General features: G+C 40.4%; 6 protein-coding genes and 1 pseudogene across 6 annotated transcripts; 1 reads left to right on the top strand and 6 right to left on the bottom strand.

Moving 5' to 3' along the window:
- Positions 1-255: 255 nt before the first annotated feature.
- LOC135518600 (heat shock protein beta-11-like) lies at positions 256-1,050 on the top strand. Its single transcript, XM_064943755.1, has one exon. It carries the CDS (start codon positions 326-328, stop codon positions 953-955), a length of 630 nt encoding a protein of 209 aa, XP_064799827.1. The 5' UTR covers positions 256-325; the 3' UTR covers positions 956-1,050.
- A 2,834-nt stretch (positions 1,051-3,884) lies between these two features.
- LOC135517758 (heat shock protein 30-like) lies at positions 3,885-4,759 on the bottom strand. Its single transcript, XM_064942342.1, has one exon. It carries the CDS (start codon positions 4,666-4,668, stop codon positions 4,024-4,026), a length of 645 nt encoding a protein of 214 aa, XP_064798414.1. The 5' UTR covers positions 4,669-4,759; the 3' UTR covers positions 3,885-4,023.
- Positions 4,760-5,673: 914 nt separating this feature from the next.
- LOC135517759 (heat shock protein 30-like) lies at positions 5,674-6,540 on the bottom strand. Its single transcript, XM_064942343.1, has one exon. It carries the CDS (start codon positions 6,455-6,457, stop codon positions 5,813-5,815), a length of 645 nt encoding a protein of 214 aa, XP_064798415.1. The 5' UTR covers positions 6,458-6,540; the 3' UTR covers positions 5,674-5,812.
- Positions 6,541-7,462: 922 nt separating this feature from the next.
- LOC135517757 (heat shock protein 30-like) lies at positions 7,463-8,337 on the bottom strand. Its single transcript, XM_064942341.1, has one exon. The coding sequence runs from the start codon at positions 8,244-8,246 to the stop codon at positions 7,602-7,604; it is 645 nt and encodes a 214-aa protein (XP_064798413.1). The 5' UTR covers positions 8,247-8,337; the 3' UTR covers positions 7,463-7,601.
- Positions 8,338-9,251: 914 nt separating this feature from the next.
- Positions 9,252-10,128, bottom strand: LOC135517756 (heat shock protein 30-like; annotated as a pseudogene).
- A 913-nt stretch (positions 10,129-11,041) lies between these two features.
- On the bottom strand, positions 11,042-11,907 carry LOC135517754 (heat shock protein 30-like). The gene has a single exon (XM_064942338.1). The coding sequence runs from the start codon at positions 11,823-11,825 to the stop codon at positions 11,181-11,183; it is 645 nt and encodes a 214-aa protein (XP_064798410.1). The 5' UTR covers positions 11,826-11,907; the 3' UTR covers positions 11,042-11,180.
- Positions 11,908-12,830: 923 nt separating this feature from the next.
- Positions 12,831-13,705, bottom strand: LOC135517753 (heat shock protein 30-like). Its single transcript, XM_064942337.1, has one exon. The coding sequence runs from the start codon at positions 13,612-13,614 to the stop codon at positions 12,970-12,972; it is 645 nt and encodes a 214-aa protein (XP_064798409.1). The 5' UTR covers positions 13,615-13,705; the 3' UTR covers positions 12,831-12,969.
- Positions 13,706-14,149: the final 444 nt, after the last annotated feature.

The raw sequence follows: 14,149 nt of genomic DNA, 5'->3' as shown, positions 1-14,149 counted from the left end.
GAGGCTACTCTTATTTAAAGGACGTTATGTGGCCCTGCGACTCTGACCTGCTTCAGTGGCCACTCTGTAAATAGAACAACGATATATCCCTAAGGCATTTGGCAGTCAGACTGCACTATTACCCGGGGCTTGTTTTGGAGAATGACAAAAGTTGGGTAGTCATAACACTCAGACGTTGGAGTCAGAGGAATGCTACTGGAACTTTCCATTGGACAGTATAAAAGCTGTGAGCCCTAGTCTGCTCGGGACAGAAGCTCGCAGAGACACTATCAGGGAGAAGAGACCAACAAAGACTAGCAGAAACGACGCAGATTTGATTTTGATTATGCTTTGCCCCAGCATGATGCAGTCTTCCCTCAACCCAATGAGCCCAATGGGCCCCTTCATGGACTTCCACTGGCCCGTCCGCAGCCTCTGGCCAGAGACCCGGCCTCTCTTCTTCCAGATGGAGCAGGAAATGATGAGAAACATGCAGGAGATGAGGCATAATATGGAATATATGCAACGGCTCCACCAAAAGATTTTCGAAGACATTGATGGCCCATTATCTTTAACTGACTTCAAGCCCATCGCTTTCCAGATGGGGAAAGAAAACAACCGCTTTGCCCTGACACTGGACACTAAAGACTTTTCTCCAGCGGATCTGTCTGTCAAGCAGGTGGGCAGGAAGCTGAGAGTCAGTGGGAAGACGGAGAAGAAGCAGGACGACGGGAAAGGCTCCTTCTCTTACAGATGCCAGGAGTTTAAACAGGAGTTTGACTTGCCTGAAGGGGTGAATCCTGAGACAGTCACCTGCTCTTTGAATGATGGACAGCTACAGATTCAGGCACCAAAAGTGGCTGCTGTGACGGAAAGCAATGAGAGAGTGGTTCCTATCACTTGTTCATCAGCAGTAACATCACCCGGGGCTGCCACTGAGAGCACTGCTGTGGAGGCAGAGCCCAAGAAGGACTGATTACGATGACTCATTCATGATATTGCTATAACCATTCATTTTATTTGGAAAATAAAAATAACTCCCATGAATACCATCATTTCTGTACTATCTCAATGAAATAACTATTTTGTCAAATTTGATGAATTCAACGTCAATAATTATCAATGGCATGGAATGTAAAGCCAATATTTTAGCATGTTCAATAGTTTTTTTTAAATTGTGTCCCTGGAGTGGGTATGCTGGGTATTCCCTGGCCTGGTTTCGCTGCCATTTCAATACATGTCTTGAAAATCAATTAGTGGATTGAAAGACTATGTTTTGATATTATAACAGAGTTGAGTTTTATAAGAGTAATGTAGTTAGTCAAAATGAGCGCAAACAGGTTCCGGGTACATATTCACACTCTTCAAACTACGCTAGAGAATGTCTGAGGGTCACAGGAGTTGAGTGGTAGTAGTGTTCCCACCAGGACTCACGTTAAGGTCACCATGATATCGCTGAAGAGACCCTGCCATATCTAAACTATTTCTCAACACAATGTAAGTAAAACATTATGAGGAGTATAAATACTCTACATCAAAAAGGTGACCAACCAGGAAATGATCCCAGGAAATGAACATGTAACTGAAATGAAAGGTCTGGTGAGGTTTTAATGAACTTACAGGATTTTCCTGATTATGTCAAATCAAATCAAATTTTATTTGTCACATACACATGGTTAGCAGATGTTAATGCAAGTGTAGCGAAATGCTTATGCTTCTAGTTCCGACAATGCAGTAATAACCAACAAGTAATCTAACTAACAATTCCAAAACTACTGTCTTATACACAAGTGTAAGGGGATAAAGAATATGTACATAAAGATATATGAATGAGTGATGGTACAGAGCAGCATAGGCAAGATACAGTAGATGGTATCGAGTACAGTATATACATATGAGATGAGTATGTAAACAAAGTGGCATAGTTAAAGTGGCTAGTGATACATGTATTACATAAAGATGCAGTAGATGATATAGAGTACAGTATATACATATACATATGAGATGAATAATGTAGGATATGTAAACATATTAGGTAGCATTGTTTAAAGTGGCTAGTGATATATTTTACATAATTTCCCATCAATTCCCATTATTAAAGTGGCTGATTTCCTTATACCTGAACAGAAATATAGGCTTGGATCCATCCAAAATGTTAAATATAGTTTCCTCTAGCTAGCATACTGGTGGGGCGCCAGGGTAGCCGCGTGGTTAGAGCGTTGGACTTGCAACCAGAAGGTTGCAAGTTCAAACCCTCAAGCTGACAAGGTACAAATCTGTCGTTCCACCCCTGAACAGGCAGCCAACCCACTGTTCCTAGGCCATCATTGAAAATAAGAATTTGTTCTTAACTGACTTGCCTAGTTAAAAAATATTGTAATAGTATCTTTAATTTCAACGAGTGAATTGAACAACTCTATTAGAAGTGTCCTGAACATCTTATTGTGTAACAAAAAGGCAGAAAGACATTATTTCAGAGACAATCTAATAAAAACATGTAATGACATTTAGAGAATTAATTAGCAAAACAAGATGTTCTATGAATAATACTTGAGGCCAGGCTTTAGGCAATATGTATTTTGTTTAAAGACAATTGATACTTGTGTGTGTCTGTGGTTCTGTCAACTGTGGTACTGCCCTCTGTCTGTGAGCTGAGGGATTGTGGCATCTTCGCACTGAGGCAACAGATGATGGGCACCACTCTCCCAGCAACCTATGATGGGCACCACTCTCCCAACTATTATTTGGTGCATCAATGTGGAAAGTTAATTTTTGATGAGAAATATTGGTGAGCCAGGGAACAGGTGACTGTCTCAGGATTCACCCCCTCAGGCAAATATAACTCAAGTCTGAACTCTTGGCATCTGTAAGAGTAGGAGCCTTCCCCATCACCCAGCTTCTTCTCTGTTTTCCCACTGACTTTCAGCTTCCTGCCCACCTGCTTGACAGACAGCTCCTCTGGGGAAAAGTCTTTAGTGTCCAGTATCAGGGCAAAGACCTCTCCATCTTTATCCTGCTTGTAGGAGACTGGTTGGATGGCCAAACAAACTTTCCTGTCATTGCCACAGTTCTCCACTGGGTGACACACTGCAGGGAAGTGGTGACGTCACTCCAGCCAGCTTCTAAATCAGGTAGTTGAGTAACAAGCTGGATGGAGTCCACAGTCCTGAGATATTAGTGGTGCTGTACTTAAAGCAGGTCACCTATTATTGGTTTCACTGATGAATGATTCACTTAACTTCAATATATTTATGACTTTTAAAAGTATTTTGAACCATATTGCTTTTGACATTTACAGTATTGATGGATGATTAGCAATGCATATTCTGTAACATGCAATAGTATCAGCAAAGTCAAACAAAGTTGCACAAAAGATCACAAGCTACGTTTTAAAGAGTTTTCACCACAGGTGTCATTGCAAGAAAGGTCCAAATGTATTTGAACACATTCTAAAATAATCCACGGAGAAATCATATTTTGAATAAAAGAAATGCAGATTGTACAGCGTTATGAAATTGGTCATGTGTCAATTTTATGTTATAATATTGTTGAAAGTTGAAAAGAAAATTGTCTGGCATTATGTTTGTCATATATTTACATCTGTTTTTAAATAACTAAAAACGGTATTTTCTAGTTGTGGAAACTTTTCACTCACATTCAATGATCTAAAACATTGCAAATCCTGACAAGTCCACGTGACATTTGTTTTCAGGCGTCAGGTTTATAAACATGTCATAAACATGTTAGAATCAGAACATTTTCAGGAGAGCTTTTTGAAAATTGAATTTATTGAAAATGATAGTTGAAGAATTTCAGGCCAGTGAGCCTTTTGGAAAGTTAACTTTTCATGTGAGATAATGGTCATTATGTTGATATCCATTGAAGAGATCATAACAACTGCAAAATTCTGATGTTTTTTATATTTTATTGATTAAATTAAAAAGCATATCATATTGATTGTTACAAGATATGATACGTACATGCATACAGTCTCAAAACATAAAAAATATGTATTAGAAAATGTTTCATCCAGTGAAATTAAAATCAGTCCTCATGTGAAACGCTGTTCTCTTGTTTCTTCTGTGTGTCGGTGATGCTTCCCTCTGTCTTTGACAGGAATTGTGGGGTTTCCACATCCAGGCTACAGTTGATGGGAACCACTCTCTCTGCCACCTCCTCCTCACCAGATAATGGATTCTTTGGTGCCTGAATGTGGAGCTTCCCATCATGAGCCAGGGAGCAGGTGACTGTCTCAGGATTCACCCCTTCAGGCAGATATAACTCTTGTCTGAACTCTTGGCATCTGTAAGAGTAGGAGCCTTCCCCATCACCCAGCTTCTTCTCTGTTTTCCCACTGACTTTCAGCTTCCTGCCCACCTGCTTGACAGACAGCTCCTCTGGGGAAAAGTCTTTAGTGTCAAGTGTCAGGGCAAAGCCCTCTCCCTCTTTATCCAGCGTGTAGGAGACTGGTTGGATGGTCAAAGAGGATGGGACATTGTCCAACTCTTCAACGATGTGCTGCTGGAGCTTTGCCATCAGATCCAGACTGCTCTTGACTTCTAGCAGGTTTCTCTGCAGTAGATCCCGCTGGCTGAGAAGAGGTCGGACCTCTGGCCATAGACTGCGCACAGGCCAGTAGAAGTCCATCAATGGGCTGAGGGAAGACTGGAATCCTCGGGAACACAGCATCTTCAGTCAATGTTGAGTGTTGAGTCTTGTGTGTTCAGTGTTGGATGTATTGGTTTCTGTCTCGGCATGGGGAGTTTCACAGCTTTTATATGCTGACACTTGGAGCTCCAGTGTCTTCAGGAACGTTCCTGTCATTGCCACAGTTCTCCACTGGGTGACACACTGCAGGGAAGTGGTGACGTCACTCCAGCCAGCTTCTAAATCAGGTAGTTGAGTAACAAGCTGGATGGAGTCCACAGTCCTGAGATATTAGTGGTGCTGTACTTAAAGCAGGTCACCTATTATTGGTTTCACTGATGAATGATTCACTTAACTTCAATATATTTATGACTTTTAAAAGTATTTTGAACCATATTGCTTTTGACATTTACAGTATTGATGGATGATTAGCAATGCATATTCTGTAACATGCAATAGTATCAGCAAAGTCAAACAAAGTTGCACAAAAGATCACAAGCTACGTTTTAAAGAGTTTTCACCACAGGTGTCATTGCAAGAAAGGTCCAAATGTATTTGAACACATTCTAAAATAATCCACGGAGAAATCATATTTTGAATAAAAGAAATGCAGATTGTACAGCGTTATGAAATTGGTCATGTGTCAATTTTATGTTATAATATTGTTGAAAGTTGAAAAGAAAATTGTCTGGCATTATGTTTGTCATATATTTACATCTGTTTTTAAATAACTAAAAACGGTATTTTCTAGTTGTGGAAACTTTTCACTCACATTCAATGATCTAAAACAGGACACTTGCTCAAAAAGGTCTACATTGCAAATCCTGACAAGTCCACGTGACATTTGTTTTCAGGCGTCAGGTTTATAAACATGTCATAAACATGTTAGAATCAGAACATTTTCAGGAGAGCTTTTTGAAAATTGAATTTATTGAAAATGATAGTTGAAAAATTTCAGGCCAGTGAGCCTTTTGGAAAGTTAACTTTTCATGTGAGATAATGGTCATTATGTTGATATCCATTGAAGAGATCATAACAACTGCAAAATTCTGATGTTTTTTATATTTTATTGATTAAATTAAAAAGCATATCATATTGATTGTTACAAGATATGATACGTACATGCATACAGTCTCAAAACATAAAAAATATGTATTAGAAAATGTTTCATCCAGTGAAATTAAAATCAGTCCTCATGTGAAACGCTGTTCTCTTGTTTCTTCTGTGTGTCGGTGATGCTTCCCTCTGTCTTTGACAGGAATTGTGGGGTTTCCACATCCAGGCTACAGTTGATGGGAACCACTCTCTCTGCCACCTCCTCCTCACCAGATAATGGATTCTTTGGTGCCTGAATGTGGAGCTTCCCATCATGAGCCAGGGAGCAGGTGACTGTCTCAGGATTCACCCCTTCAGGCAGATATAACTCTTGTCTGAACTCTTGGCATCTGTAAGAGTAGGAGCCTTCCCCATCACCCAGCTTCTTCTCTGTTTTCCCACTGACTTTCAGCTTCCTGCCCACCTGCTTGACAGACAGCTCCTCTGGGGAAAAGTCTTTAGTGTCCAGTGTCAGGGCAAAGCCCTCTCCCTCTTTATCCAGCGTGTAGGAGACTGGTTGGATGGTCAAAGAGGATGGGACATTGTCCAACTCTTCAACGATGTGCTGCTGGAGCTTTGCCATCAGATCCAGACTGCTCTTGACTTCTAGCAGGCTTCTCTGCAGTAGATCCCGCTGGCTGAGAAGAGGTCGGACCTCTGGCCATAGACTGCGCACAGGCCAGTAGAAGTCCATCAATGGGCTGAGGGAAGACTGGAATCCTCGGGAACACAGCATCTTCAGTCAATGTTGAGTGTTGAGTCTTGTGTGTTCAGTGTTGGATGTATTGGTTTCTGTCTCGGCAGGGGGAGTTTCACAGCTTTTATATGCTGACACTTGGAGCTCCAGTGTCTTCAGGAACTTTCCTGTCATTGCCACAGTTCTCCACTGGGTGACACACTGCAGGGAAGTGGTGACGTCACTCCAGCCAGCTTCTAAATCAGGTAGTTGAGTAACAAGCTGGATGGAGTCCACAGTCCTGAGATATTAGTGGTGCTGTACTTAAAGCAGGTCACCTATTATTGGTTTCACTGATGAATGATTCACTTAACTTCAATATATTTATGACTTTTAAAAGTATTTTGAACCATATTGCTTTTGACATTTACAGTATTGATGGATGATTAGCAATGCATATTCTGTGACATGCAATAGTATCAGCAAAGTCAAACAAAGTTGCACAAAAGATCACAAGCTACGTTTTAAAGAGTTTTCACCACAGGTGTCATTTCAAGAAAGGTCCAAATGTATTTGAACACATTCTAAAATAATCCGCGGAGAAATCATATTTTGAATAAAAGAAATGCAGATTGTACAGCGTTATGAAATTGGTCATGTGTCAATTTTATGTTATAATATTGTTGAAAGTTGAAAAGAAAATTGTCTGGCATTATGTTTGTCATATATTTACATCTGTTTTTAAATAACTAAAAACGGTATTTTCTAGTTGTGGAAACTTTTCACTCACATTCAATGATCTAAAACAGGACACTTGCTCAAAAAGGTCTACATTGCAAATCCTGACAAGTCCACGTGACATTTGTTTTCAGGCGTCAGGTTTATAAACATGTCATAAACATGTTAGAATCAGAACATTTTCAGGAGAGCTTTTTGAAAATTGAATTTATTGAAAATGATAATTGAAAAATTTCAGGCCAGTGAGCCTTTTGGAAAGTTAACTTATGATGTGAGATAATGGTCATTATGTTGATATCCATTGAAGAGATCATAACAACTGCAAAATTCTGATGTTTTTTATATTTTATTGATTAAATTAAAAAGCATATCATATTGATTGTTACAAGATATGATACGTACATGCATACAGTCTCAAAACATACAAAATATGTATTAGAAAATGTTTCATCCAGTGAAATTAAAATCAGTCCTCATGTGAAACGCTGTTCTCTTGTTTCTTCTGTGTGTCGGTGATGCTTCCCTCTGTCTTTGACAGGAATTGTGGGGTTTCCACATCCAGGCTACAGTTGATGGGAACCACTCTCTCTGCCACCTCCTCCTCACCAGATAATGGATTCTTTGGTGCCTGAATGTGGAGCTTCCCATCATGAGCCAGGGAGCAGGTGACTGTCTCAGGATTCACCCCTTCAGGCAGATATAACTCTTGTCTGAACTCTTGGCATCTGTAAGAGTAGGAGCCTTCCCCATCACCCAGCTTCTTCTCTGTTTTCCCACTGACTTTCAGCTTCCTGCCCACCTGCTTGACAGACAGCTCCTCTGGGGAAAAGTCTTTAGTGTCCAGTGTCAGGGCAAAGCCCTCTCCCTCTTTATCCAGCGTGTAGGAGACTGGTTGGATGGTCAAAGAGGATGGGACATTGTCCAACTCTTCAACGATGTGCTGCTGGAGCTTTGCCATCAGATCCAGACTGCTCTTGACTTCTAGCAGGTTTCTCTGCAGTAGATCCCGCTGGCTGAGAAGAGGTCGGACCTCTGGCCATAGACTGCGCACAGGCCAGTAGAAGTCCATCAATGGGCTGAGGGAAGACTGGAATCCTCGGGAACACAGCATCTTCAGTCAATGTTGAGTGTTGAGTCTTGTGTGTTCAGTGTTGGATGTATTGGTTTCTGTCTCGGCATGGGGAGTTTCACAGCTTTTATATGCTGACACTTGGAGCTCCAGTGTCTTCAGGAACGTTCCTGTCATTGCCACAGTTCTCCACTGGGTGACACACTGCAGGGAAGTGGTGACGTCACTCCAGCCAGCTTCTAAATCAGGTAGTTGAGTAACAAGCTGGATGGAGTCCACAGTCCTGAGATATTAGTGGTGCTGTACTTAAAGCAGGTCACCTATTATTGGTTTCACTGATGAATGATTCACTTAACTTCAATATATTTATGACTTTTAAAAGTATTTTGAACCATATTGCTTTTGACATTTACAGTATTGATGGATCATTAGCAATGCATATTCTGTGACATGCAATAGTATCAGCAAAGTCAAACAAAGTTGCACAAAAGATCACAAGCTACGTTTTAAAGAGTTTTCACCACAGGTGTCATTGCAAGAAAGGTCCAAATGTATTTGAACACATTCTAAAATAATCCACGGAGAAATCATATTTTGAATAAAAGAAATGCAGATTGTACAGCGTTATGAAATTGGTCATGTGTCAATTTTATGTTATAATATTGTTGAAAGTTGAAAAGAAAATTGTCTGGCATTATGTTTGTCATATATTTACATCTGTTTTTAAATAACTAAAAACGGTATTTTCTAGTTGTGGAAACTTTTCACTCACATTCAATGATCTAAAACAGGACACTTGCTCAAAAAGGTCTACATTGCAAATCCTGACAAGTCCACGTGACATTTGTTTTCAGGCGTCAGGTTTATAAACATGTCATAAACATGTTAGAATCAGAACATTTTCAGGAGAGCTTTTTGAAAATTGAATTTATTGAAAATGATAATTGAAAAATTTCAGGGCAGTGAGCCTTTTGGAAAGTTAACTTTTCATGTGAGATAATGGTCATTATGTTGATATCCATTGAAGAGATCATAACAACTGCAAAATTCTGATGTTTTTTATATTTTATTGATTAAATTAAAAAGCATATCATATTGATTGTTACAAGATATGATACGTACATGCATACAGTCTCAAAACATAAAAAATATGTATTAGAAAATGTTTCATCCAGTGAAATTAAAATCAGTCCTCATGTGAAACGCTGTTCTCTTGTTTCTTCTGTGTGTCGGTGATGCTTCCCTCTGTCTTTGACAGGAATTGTGGGGTTTCCACATTCAGGCTACAGTTGATGGGAACCACTCTCTCTGCCACCTCCTCCTCACCAGATAATGGATTCTTTGGTGCCTGAATGTGGAGCTTCCCATCATGAGCCAGGGAGCAGTTGACTGTCTCAGGATTCACCCCTTCAGGCAGATATAACTCTTGTCTGAACTCTTGGCATCTGTAAGAGTAGGAGCCTTCCCCATCACCCAGCTTCTTCTCTGTTTTCCCACTGACTTTCAGCTTCCTGCCCACCTGCTTGACAGACAGCTCCTCTGGGGAAAAGTCTTTAGTGTCCAGTGTCAGGGCAAAGCCCTCTCTCCTCTTTATCCAGCGTGTAGGAGACTGGTTGGATGGTCAAAGAGGATGGGACATTGTCCAACTCTTCAACGATGTGCTGCTGGAGCTTTGCCATCAGATCCAGACTGCTCTTGACTTCTAGCAGGTTTCTCTGCAGTAGATCCCGCTGGCTGAGAAGAGGTCGGACCTCTGGCCATAGACTGCGCACAGGCCAGTAGAAGTCCATCAATGGGCTGAGGGAAGACTGGAATCCTCGGGAACACAGCATCTTCAGTCAATGTTGAGTGTTGAGTCTTGTGTGTTCAGTGTTGGATGTATTGGTTTCTGTCTCGGCATGGGGAGTTTCACAGCTTTTATATGCTGACACTTGGAGCTCCAGTGTCTTCAGGAACGTTCCTGTCATTGCCACAGTTCTCCACTGGGTGACACACTGCAGGGAAGTGGTGACGTCACTCCAGCCAGCTTCTAAATCAGGTAGTTGAGTAACAAGCTGGATGGAGTCCACAGTCCTGAGATATTAGTGGTGCTGTACTTAAAGCAGGTCACCTATTATTGGTTTCACTGATGAATGATTCACTTAACTTCAATATATTTATGACTTTTAAAAGTATTTTGAACCATATTGCTTTTGACATTTACAGTATTGATGGATCATTAGCAATGCATATTCTGTAACATGCAATAGTATCAGCAAAGTCAAACAAAGTTGCACAAAAGATCACAAGCTACGTTTTAAAGAGTTTTCACCACAGGTGTCATTGCAAGAAAGGTCCAAATGTATTTGAACACATTCTAAAATAATCCACGGAGAAATCATATTTTGAATAAAAGAAATGCAGATTGTACAGCGTTATGAAATTGGTCATGTGTCAATTTTATGTTATAATATTGTTGAAAGTTGAAAAGAAAATTGTCTGGCATTATGTTTGTCATATATTTACATCTGTTTTTAAATAACTAAAAACGGTATTTTCTAGTTGTGGAAACTTTTCACTCACATTCAATGATCTAAAACAGGACACTTGCTCAAAAAGGTCTACATTGCAAATCCTGACAAGTCCACGTGACATTTGTTTTCAGGCGTCAGGTTTATAAACATGTCATAAACATGTTAGAATCAGAACATTTTCAGGAGAGCTTTTTGAAAATTGAATTTATTGAAAATGATAGTTGAAAAATTTCAGGCCAGTGAGCCTTTTGGAAAGTTAACTTTTCATGTGAGATAATGGTCATTATGTTGATATCCATTGAAGAGATCATAACAACTGCAAAATTCTGATGTTTTTTATATTTTATTGATTAAATTAAAAAGCATATCATATTGATTGTTACAAGATATGATACGTACATGCATACAGTCTCAAAACAAAAAAAATATGTATTAGAAAATGTTTCATCCAGTGAAATTAAAATCAGTCCTCATGTGAAACGTTGTTCTCTTGTTTCTTCTGTGTGTCGGTGATGCTTCCCTCTGTCTTTGACAGGAATTGTGGGGTTTCCACATCCAGGCTACAGTTGATGGGAACCACTCTCTCTGCCACCTCCTCCTCACCAGATAATGGATTCTTTGGTGCCTGAATGTGGAGCTTCCCATCATGAGCCAGGGAGCAGGTGACTGTCTCAGGATTCACCCCTTCAGGCAGATATAACTCTTGTCTGAACTCTTGGCATCTGTAAGAGTAGGAGCCTTCCCCATCACCCAGCTTCTTCTCTGTTTTCCCACTGACTTTCAGCTTCCTGCCCACCTGCTTGACAGACAGCTCCTCTGGGGAAAAGTCTTTAGTGTCCAGTGTCAGGGCAAAGCCCTCTCCCTCTTTATCCAGCGTGTAGGAGACTGGTTGGATGGTCAAAGAGGATGGGACATTGTCCAACTCTTCAACGATGTGCTGCTGGAGCTTTGCCATCAGATCCAGACTGCTCTTGACTTCTAGCAGGTTTCTCTGCAGTAGATCCCGCTGGCTGAGAAGAGGTCGGACCTCTGGCCATAGACTGCGCACAGGCCAGTAGAAGTCCATCAATGGGCTGAGGGAAGACTGGAATCCTCGGGAACACAGCATCTTCAGTCAATGTTGAGTGTTGAGTCTTGTGTGTTCAGTGTTGGATGTATTGGTTTCTGTCTCGGCATGGGGAGTTTCACAGCTTTTATATGCTGACACTTGGAGCTCCAGTGTCTTCAGGAACGTTCCTGTCATTGCCACAGTTCTCCACTGGGTGACACACTGCAGGGAAGTGGTGACGTCACTCCAGCCAGCTTCTAAATCAGGTAGTTGAGTAACAAGCTGGATGGAGTCCACAGTCCTGAGATATTAGTGGTGCTGTACTTAAAGCAGGTCACCTATTATTGGTTTCACTGATGAATGATTCACTTAACTTCAATATATTTATGACTTTTAAAAGTATTTTGAACCATATTGCTTTTGACATTTACAGTATTGATGGATGATTAGCAATGCATATTCTGTAACATGCAATAGTATCAGCAAAGTCAAACAAAGTTGCACAAAAGATCACAAGCTACGTTTTAAAGAGTTTTCACCACAGGTGTCATTGCAAGAAAGGTCCAAATGTATTTGAACACATTCTAAAATAATCCACGGAGAAATCATATTTTGAATAAAAGAAATGCAGATTGTACAGCGTTATGAAATTGGTCATGTGTCAATTTTATGTTATAATATTGTTGAAAGTTGAAAAGAAAATTGTCTGGCATTATGTTTGTCATATATTTACATCTGTTTTTAAATAACTAAAAACGGTATTTTCTAGTTGTGGAAACTTTTCACTCACATTCAATGATCTAAAACAGGACACTTGCTCAAAAAGGTCTACATTGCAAATCCTGACAAGTCCACGTGACATTTGTTTTCAGGCGTCAGGTTTATAAACATGTCATAAACATGTTAGAATCAGAACATTTTCAGGAGAGCTTTTTGAAAATTGAATTTATTGAAAATGATAGTTGAAAAATTTCAGGCCAGTGAGCCTTTTGGAAAGTTAACTTTTCATGTGAGATAATGGTCATTATGTTGATATCCATTGAAGAGATCATAACAACTGCAAAATTCTGATGTTTTTTATATTTTATTGATTAAATTAAAAAGCATATCATATTGATTGTTACAAGATATGATACGTACATGCATACAGTCTCAAAACAAAAAAAATATGTATTCGAAAATGTTTCATCCAGTGAAATTAAAATCAGTCCTCATGTGAAACGCTGTTCTCTTGTTTCTTCTGTGTGTCGGTGATGCTTCCCTCTGTCTTTGACAGGAATTGTGGGGTTTCCACATCCAGGCTACAGTTGATGGGAACCACTCTCTCTGCCACCTCCTCCTCACCAGATAATGGATTCTTTGGTGCCTGAATGTGGAGCTTCCCATCATGAGCCAGGGAGCAGGTGACTGTCTCAGGATTCACCCCTTCAGGCAGATATAACTCTTGTCTGAACTCTTGGCATCTGTAAGAGTAGGAGCCTTCCCCATCACCCAGCTTCTTCTCTGTTTTCCCACTGACTTTCAGCTTCCTGCCCACCTGCTTGACAGACAGCTCCTCTGGGGAAAAGTCTTTAGTGTCCAGTGTCAGGGCAAAGCCCTCTCCCTCTTTATCCAGCGTGTAGGAGACTGGTTGGATGGTCAAAGAGGATGGGACATTGTCCAACTCTTCAACGATGTGCTGCTGGAGCTTTGCCATCAGATCCAGACTGCTCTTGACTTCTAGCAGGTTTCTCTGCAGTAGATCCCGCTGGCTGAGAAGAGGTCGGACCTCTGGCCATAGACTGCGCACAGGCCAGTAGAAGTCCATCAATGGGCTGAGGGAAGACTGGAATCCTCGGGAACACAGCATCTTCAGTCAATGTTGAGTGTTGAGTCTTGTGTGTTCAGTGTTGGATGTATTGGTTTCTGTCTCGGCATGGGGAGTTTCACAGCTTTTATATGCTGACACTTGGAGCTCCAGTGTCTTCAGGAACGTTCCTGTCATTGCCACAGTTCTCCACTGGGTGACACACTGCAGGGAAGTGGTGACGTCACTCCAGCCAGCTTCTAAATCAGGTAGTTGAGTAACAAGCTGGATGGAGTCCACAGTCCTGAGATATTAGTGGTGCTGTACTTAAAGCAGGTCACCTATTATTGGTTTCACTGATGAATGATTCACTTAACTTCAATATATTTATGACTTTTAAAAGTATTTTGAACCATATTGCTTTTGACATTTACAGTATTGATGGATCATTAGCAATGCATATTCTGTAACATGCAATAGTATCAGCAAAGTCAAACAAAGTTGCACAAAAGATCACAAGCTACGTTTTAAAGAGTTTTCACCACAGGTGTCATTGCAAGAAAGGTCCAAATGTATTTGAACACATTCTAAAATAATC

The sequence above is a fragment of the Oncorhynchus masou genome, chromosome 28 (assembly GCF_036934945.1).
Source record: "Oncorhynchus masou masou isolate Uvic2021 chromosome 28, UVic_Omas_1.1, whole genome shotgun sequence".
Classification (NCBI taxonomy): Eukaryota; Metazoa; Chordata; class Actinopteri; order Salmoniformes; family Salmonidae; genus Oncorhynchus; species Oncorhynchus masou.
This window is presented reverse-complemented; position numbering and strand designations above follow the sequence as displayed.